The sequence below is a fragment of the Danio aesculapii genome, chromosome 20 (genome assembly GCF_903798145.1).
Source record: "Danio aesculapii chromosome 20, fDanAes4.1, whole genome shotgun sequence".
Lineage (NCBI taxonomy): Eukaryota > Metazoa > Chordata > Actinopteri > Cypriniformes > Danionidae > Danio > Danio aesculapii.
The window spans coordinates 55,467,861-55,476,301 of record NC_079454.1 but is presented as its reverse complement, the minus strand read 5'-3'; the positions used below and the strand labels follow the sequence as shown (position 1 = coordinate 55,476,301).

Genomic DNA, 8,441 nt, shown 5'->3' with positions numbered 1-8,441 from the left:
TAAACAGTTTGAGCTTCATTTCTTTATTTCAGTGATGAAATGTTTTGATGTGAAGGAACTCCAGACATCAGCCGAGGCTTTGCTAAAATAGTTTATTTACAAGGTGCGCCGTTACAGCAGAGTCACCACATCATCGCTGTAGGTGTGGCCTGTCGTCATGGAGACGAGCTCATGGGGCGGAGCCAGAGCAGCAAGCGGGTCCGCAGGTGCAGCCGGAGAACAGGTGCCATCCTGACAGAAGCTCTGAGTCCTTAATATGGAGTGATGGAGACTGACTCCACCCTCTTCCTCTAGCAGACTGCTCTGAGTGAGCGCTTCAGCTGTCAATCACACACAAAGACACGCCCACCGTCACTCACAGCACAGCGCACTGGGAACACTTAGAAAGACATTTACTCTTAAATGACATCTGTGACCTCAAAATCCTGTCATAGCTGTCTGTTTTTATAATAAAGCAGAAGAAATCAGCTTTTCTTTGAGGTTTGTTTTGTTAGGAGAGGACAATGTTTGGCTGAGATATAACTTATGAACAGGAGTAAAAAACAAAATGAGCTTTAAATTAGTCTCAATTAAGTTCTTAGCATTGCATATTACTGATCAATTTTACAGTGGAAAGTGTACATTTCAAATACAGATTTTTGGCATAAAATATGAAGATATAACTCACTCATACAAAAAAAATTATATATATATATCTCCAATTTTTTATATTAAATATAATAATTATTATGACAATTGAAATAGTTATGAATAGTGGTGTAACGGATCACAAATGTCAAGGTTCAGATCACACTGGGGTTTTTGAGTCAGGGATCGAACCATTTTTCAGATCAGCAAAAAAGGCAGAGGAATGGTCATTTGATTTGCAGTTTAACAAACAGAACTGAGAATCTGTCATGTGAATAAACACCAAGAGAGAAGCAGCTGAGAAAAGAAAAATATTCAATAGATAAAATGATCTTTGCTTCTGTTGCTGATAATGCTTAATATAGAAATCGAACATGTACAGCAGATCATATTACTGTTCAACACACATTAAACCATGTTAATTATGGGGGATCATTCCTAGAAGCCTACTCAGTAACATCATGTTAATGGTTGATCACCACCTGTTGGCTCCACAGTGTAACTGCTCCAACACTCAGCAGTGTGGAGTTCCATTAAACACTGATATTAATCTTCATCATCAGTGTTCATATCTGAGCTATACACTGCTCTCTCAGTGCCGCGGTGTTTTTTAATTGTTTATAACTCACTGAAAGTGTAAGAACTGAATCTCTCTTGATCAAATGCAGATTTGAATGCAGCATATGCAAATCATCATCATTCATGCTGTGCGGGTTTGAATTGAGATCACGATCTTTTAATGATTAATTGTGCAGCTTTACACTGAATACATTAATGCAGGATAAACAAACAGAAAACACCTTAAATTCATAACCTACGAAAGCATTTACAGGGTGTCTGCGGGGTCTTAAAAACTATTAAAAGTTGATAAATCAATAATGAGAAAATGAAGGCCCTTAAAAGGTATTAAAAAGTCCTAATCCTGTGTTTACGAGGTCTTACATTTTCTTCAAGTGTTGTCCAAGATTTTGTTTCAAGTTTTTGACTTCAAAACAGCAGAAATATATTTATTTTCCTCGATTGGTTTGGGCCGGGTGTGTCTGGCCATCTCCTCTGTGCGGGTGATGTCAAGTCATTTGCGACAAACACTGGAAGGTGATGTGACACTCTCTACATGTAGGGAAACCACAGAGCAGGGCTGTTCAACTGGTGGCCCGAGAGGCAATTTGTTCCGGCCCTCCAAACAGTGTGACCAAGACATCAGAAATACATTTAGTTCAGTGGAAAACCGTCCACTATAGTAATGAAGTGACGTGTGAAGTTCATTGTATTAGAATATATGCCAATATGCGTGTGCAAGTGGAGCGATGCGCTCCCGCCTTACAGACGCTCCGAGCAGAAAACATCTCACACTGTATCGGTGAGAGTCGTGCGTGGCTTTCAGTGCAATGAAAACAAAACATACGTTAGACGAATTATTACAAATGATTAAAATGATCATGCATGTCTGAACACAGATGATAACAACAGTTAATCTAAATACTGAGCTAATATAAAGCTTACATTAACATTAGACGTGATAACCATGAAACCAGGATTATTCTTCAGAATATATAATCGTACAACCAAAATCTGTAATTGTTATTATTATAACTGTTCAAAACAGAACATATGAATGTGTCTGAATGCAGAAGAAGTCTACTGAAGCAGTGCACAGCTTCTGTTGTGCTTCAACATCTGAATATGTTTGTAATAAAGCCTGTTGTACAGTGCACTGAGGTTATGTAGTTTCAAAACACAATATTTAACATTTTAATGTGCAAAAAGCCACCGTGGGTGTGTTAAGGAGCAAAAATACAGCATATGGGCTCTTATATGAAGTTGTGTCCTCACTCATATTGAAAGTCAGATCTCTCCGGCCCCTCATTGGGGATGCTTTTAATGAACTGACCCCCATGACAAACTAATTGATCAACCCTGCCATAGAGCAACACAGACGGCAGCATGGGAAAATGTAAGTTTGCGTCTCCTGGTTGGAGAAAGACGAGTTTAAACAGTGGCTGAAGCCTGTCGCTGAAAACAACCACATCATTTCTTCTCTCAAGGTTTGTTTCTTCTGAGCTGATCTGAGTTCTGTTACACGCTTGTGCTCCATTCATTTATTTAACTACAGCTGTTTATTAGCCACTGTTTATTAGGTTAAAGGTTTGATACTGATTAGTATTGAAGTGGCGATGAGTTCTTAACATATTCTGAGAAGCTCTTTAAAAAGTCCTAAAGTATTGAGATTACCTGGAGGATTCCTGCATATTCCCTGATTTAGATCCCACAACTGTTTCCGTCATCATTATATTTTAAACGGAAGCCTAAATGCCTTCTGTGATTGTTATAAATGTTGGACTAACCTACAAGTTCAAAAACAGTTATTAATCTGCGGGTCACGTCTGTGCCGAATCGTAGGTTGTGATCCGTATGGAACATGGATCGATCATGATCCGTTACACCCCAGGTTATGGGTCTCATAAATGTTACGAGTATCATAATTGTTACGAGTATCATAAATGTTACGGGTCTCATAATTGTTACGCGTTTCATAAATGTTACGAGTATCAAAACTGTTACGAGTATCATAAATGTTACGAGTATCATAATTGTTATGAGTATCATAAATGTTACGAGTGTCATAAATGTTACGGGTCTCATAATTGTTACGAGTATCATAATTGTTACGAGTATCATAAATGTTACGAGTATCATAAATGTTACGGGTCTCATAAATGTTACGAGTATCATAAATGTTACGAGTATCATAATTGTTACGAGTATCATAAATGTTACGAGTATCGTAACAGTTACGAGTATCATAAATGTTACGGGTCTCATAAATGTTACGAGTATCATAAATGTTACGAGTATCATAAATGTTACGAGTATCGTAACTGTTACGAGTATCATAAATGTTACGGGTCTCATAAATGTTACGAGTATCATAAATGTTACGAGTATCATAAATGTTACGGGTCTCATAAATGTTAGGGGTCTCATAAATGTTACGGGTCTCATAATTGTTACGAGTATCATAAATGTTACGAGTATCATATTTGTTACGAGTATCATAAATGTTACGAGTATCATAAATGTTACGAGTATCATAAATGTTACGAGTATCATAATTGTTACGAGTATAATAATTGTTACGAGTATCATAAATGTTACGGGTCTCATAAATGTTACGGGTCTCATAAATGTTACGAGTATAATAATAATTACGGGTCTCATAAATGTTACGAGTATCATAAATGTTACGGGTCTCATAAATGTTACGAGTATCATAAATGTTACGAGTATCATAAATGTTACGAGTATCATAAATGTTACGAGTATCATAATTGTTACGAGTATCATAATTGTTACGAGTATCATAAATGTTACGGGTCTCATAAATGTTACGAGTATAATAAATGTTACGGGTCTCATAAATGTTACGAGTATCATAAATGTTACGTGTCTCATAAATGTTACGGGTCTCATAAATGTTACGAGTATCATAAATGTTACGGGTCTCATAATTGTTACGAGTATCATAATTGTTACGAGTATCATAATTGTTACGAGTATCATAAATGTTACGAGTCTCATAAATGTTACGAGTCTCATAAATGTTACGAGTCTCATAAATGTTACGAGTATCATAAGCGTTACGAGTATCATAAATGTTACGAGTATCATAAATGTTACGAGTATCATAATTGTTACGAGTATCATAATTGTTACGAGTATCATAATTGTTACGAGTATCATAATTGTTACGAGTATCATAAATGTTACGGGTCTCATAAATGTTACGAGTCTCATAAATGTTACGAGTATCATAAGCGTTACGAGTATCATAAATGTTACGAATATCATAAATGTTACGGGTCTCATAAATGTTACGAGTATCATAAATGTTACGAGTATCATAAATGTTACGAGTCTCATAAATGTTACGAATATCATAAATGTTACGGGTCTCATAATTGTTACGAGTATCATAAATGTTACGAATATCATAAATGTTACGGGTCTCATAATTGTTACGGGTCTCATAATTGTTACGGGTCTCATAATTGTTACGGGTATCATAATTGTTACGAGTATCATAAATGTTACGAGTCTCATAAATGTTACGAATATCATAAATGTTACGGGTCTCATAAATGTTACGGGTCTCATAAATGTTACGAGTATCATAAATGTTACGGGTCTCATAAATGTTACGAGTATCATAATTGTTACGAGTATCATAAATGTTAGGGGTCTCATAAATGTTACGAATATCATAAATGTTACGGGTCTCATAAATGTTACGGGTATCATAATTGTTACGAGTATCATATTTGTTACGAGTATCATAAATGTTACGAGTATCATAAATGTTACGGGTCTCATAATTGTTACGAGTATCATAAATGTTACGAGTATCATAAATGTTACGGGTCTCATAAATGTTACGAGTATCATAATTGTTACGAGTATCATAAATGTTAGGGGTCTCATAAATGTTACGAATATCATAAATGTTACGGGTCTCAAATGTTACGGGTATCATAATTGTTACGAGTATCATATTTGTTACGAGTATCATAAATGTTACGAGTATCATAAATGTTACGGGTCTCATAATTGTTACGAGTATCATAAATGTTACGAGTATCATAAATGTTACGAGTATCATAAATGTTACGGGTCTCATAAATGTTACGAGTATCATAAATGTTACGAGTCTCATAAATGTTACGGGTCTCATAATTGTTACGAGTATCATAAATGTTACGGGTCTCATAAATGTTACGAGTATCATAAATGTTACGGGTCTCATAAATGTTACGGGTCTCATAAATGTTACGAGTATCATAAATGTTACGGGTCTCATAATTGTTACGAGTATCATAATTGTTACGAGTATCATAATTGTTACGAGTATCATAAATGTTACGAGTCTCATAAATGTTACGAGTCTCATAAATGTTACAAGTCTCATAAATGTTACGAGTATCATAAGCGTTACGAGTATCATAAATGTTACGAGTATCATAAATGTTACGAGTATCATAATTGTTACGAGTATCATAATTGTTACGAGTATCATAATTGTTACGAGTATCATAATTGTTACGAGTATCATAAATGTTACGGGTCTCATAAATGTTACGGGTCTCATAAATGTTACGAGTATCATAAATGTTACGAGTATCATAAATGTTACGAGTCTCATAAATGTTACGAATATCATAAATGTTACGGGTCTCATAATTGTTACGAGTATCATAAATGTTACGAGCCTTATAATTGTTACGAGTATCATAAATGTTACGAATATCATAAATGTTACGGGTCTCATAATTGTTACGGGTCTCATAATTGTTACGGGTCTCATAATTGTTACGGGTCTCATAAATGTTACGAATATCATAAATGTTACGGGTCTCATAAATGTTACGGGTCTCATAAATGTTACGAGTATCATAAATGTTACGGGTCTCATAAATGTTACGAGTATCATAATTGTTACGAGTATCATAAATGTTAGGGGTCTCATAAATGTTACGAATATCATAAATGTTACGGGTCTCATAAATGTTACGGGTATCATAATTGTTACGAGTATCATATTTGTTACGAGTATCATAAATGTTACGAGTATCATAAATGTTACGGGTCTCATAATTGTTACGAGTATCATAAATGTTACGAGTATCATAAATGTTACGAGTATCATAAATGTTACGGGTCTCATAAATGTTACGAGTATCATAAATGTTACGAGTCTCATAAATGTTACGGGTCTCATAATTGTTACGAGTATCATAAATGTTACGGGTCTCATAAATGTTACGGGTCTCATAATTGTTACGAGTATCATAAATGTTACGGGTCTCATAAATGTTACGAGTCTCATAATTGTTACGAGTCTCATAAATGTTACGAGTCTCATAATTGTTACGAGTATCATAAGCGTTACGAGTATCATAAATGTTACGAATATCATAAATGTTACAGGTCTCATAATTGTTACGAGTATCATAAATGTTACGAGTATCATAAATGTTACGGGTCTCATAAATGTTACGGGTCTCATAAATGTTACGGGTATCATAAATGTTACGAGTCTCATAAATGTTACGAGTCTCATAAATGTTACGAATATCATAAATGTTACGGGTCTCATAAATGTTACGAGTATCATAAGCGTTACGAATATCATAACTGTTACGAGTATCATAACTGTTACGAGTATCATAAATGTTACGAATATCATAAATGTTACGAGTATCATAAATGTTACGAGTCTCATAAATGTTACGGGTATCATAAATGTTACGAGTATCATAAATGTTACGGGTCTCATAAATGTTACGGGTCTCATAAATGTTAGGGGTCTCATAAATGTTACGGGTCTCATAATTGTTACGAGTATCATAAATGTTACGAGTATCATATTTGTTACGAGTATCATAAATGTTACGAGTATCATAAATGTTACGAGTATCATAAATGTTACGAGTATCATAAATGTTACGAGTATCATAATTGTTACGAGTATAATAATTGTTACGAGTATCATAAATGTTACGGGTCTCATAAATGTTACGGGTCTCATAAATGTTACGAGTATAATAATAATTACGGGTCTCATAAATGTTACGAGTATCATAAATGTTACGGGTCTCATAAATGTTACGAGTATCATAAATGTTACGAGTATCATAAATGTTACGAGTATCATAAATGTTACGAGTATCATAAATGTTACGAGTATCATAATTGTTACGAGTATCATAATTGTTACGAGTATCATAAATGTTACGGGTCTCATAAATGTTACGAGTATCATAAATGTTACGAGTATCATAAATGTTACGAGTATCATAAATGTTACGGGTCTCATAAATGTTACGGGTCTCATAAATGTTACGAGTATCATAAATGTTACGGGTCTCATAAATGTTACGAGTATCATAAATGTTACGAGTCTCATAAATGTTACGGGTCTCATAATTGTTACGAGTATCATAAATGTTACGGGTCTCATAAATGTTACGGGTCTCATAATTGTTACGAGTATCATAAATGTTACGGGTCTCATAAATGTTACGAGTCTCATAATTGTTACGAGTCTCATAAATGTTACGAGTCTCATAATTGTTACGAGTATCATAAGCGTTACGAGTATCATAAATGTTACGAATATCATAAATGTTACAGGTCTCATAATTGTTACGAGTATCATAAATGTTACAAGTATCATAAATGTTACGGGTCTCATAAATGTTACGGGTCTCATAAATGTTACGAGTATCATAAATGTTACGAGTCTCATAAATGTTACGAATATCATAAATGTTACGGGTCTCATAAATGTTACGAGTATCATAAGCGTTACGAATATCATAACTGTTACGAGTATCATAACTGTTACGAGTATCATAAATGTTACGAATATCATAAATGTTACGAGTATCATAAATGTTACGAGTCTCATAATTGTTACGAGTATCATAAGCGTTACGAATATCATAACTGTTACAAGTATCATAAATGTTACGAATATCATAACTGTTACGAGTATCATAACTGTTACGAGTATCATAAATGTTACAAGTATCATAAATGTTACGAATATCATAAATGTTACGGGTCTCATAATTGTTACGAGTATCATAAATGTTACGAGTATCATAACTGTTACGAGTATCATAACTGTTACGAGTATCATAAATGTTACGAATATCATAAATGTTACGAGTATCATAAATGTTACGAGTCTCATAATTGTTACGAGTATCATAAGCGTTACGAATATCATAACTGTTACGAGTATCATAACTGTT

The 8,441-nt window shown here is 34.1% G+C and overlaps 1 protein-coding gene across 1 annotated transcript in view; it reads right to left on the bottom strand.

The window, feature by feature from the left end:
- Positions 1-78: 78 nt before the first annotated feature.
- znf410 (zinc finger protein 410) overlaps positions 79-8,441 on the bottom strand; it is a 19,333-nt gene continuing 10,970 nt past the window's right edge. The window contains exon 11 of the mRNA XM_056480868.1: positions 79-320. Within this exon, the coding sequence (XP_056336843.1) occupies positions 112-320 (209 nt within the window). The 3' untranslated portion in view covers positions 79-111. The remainder of the gene's footprint in view (positions 321-8,441) is intronic.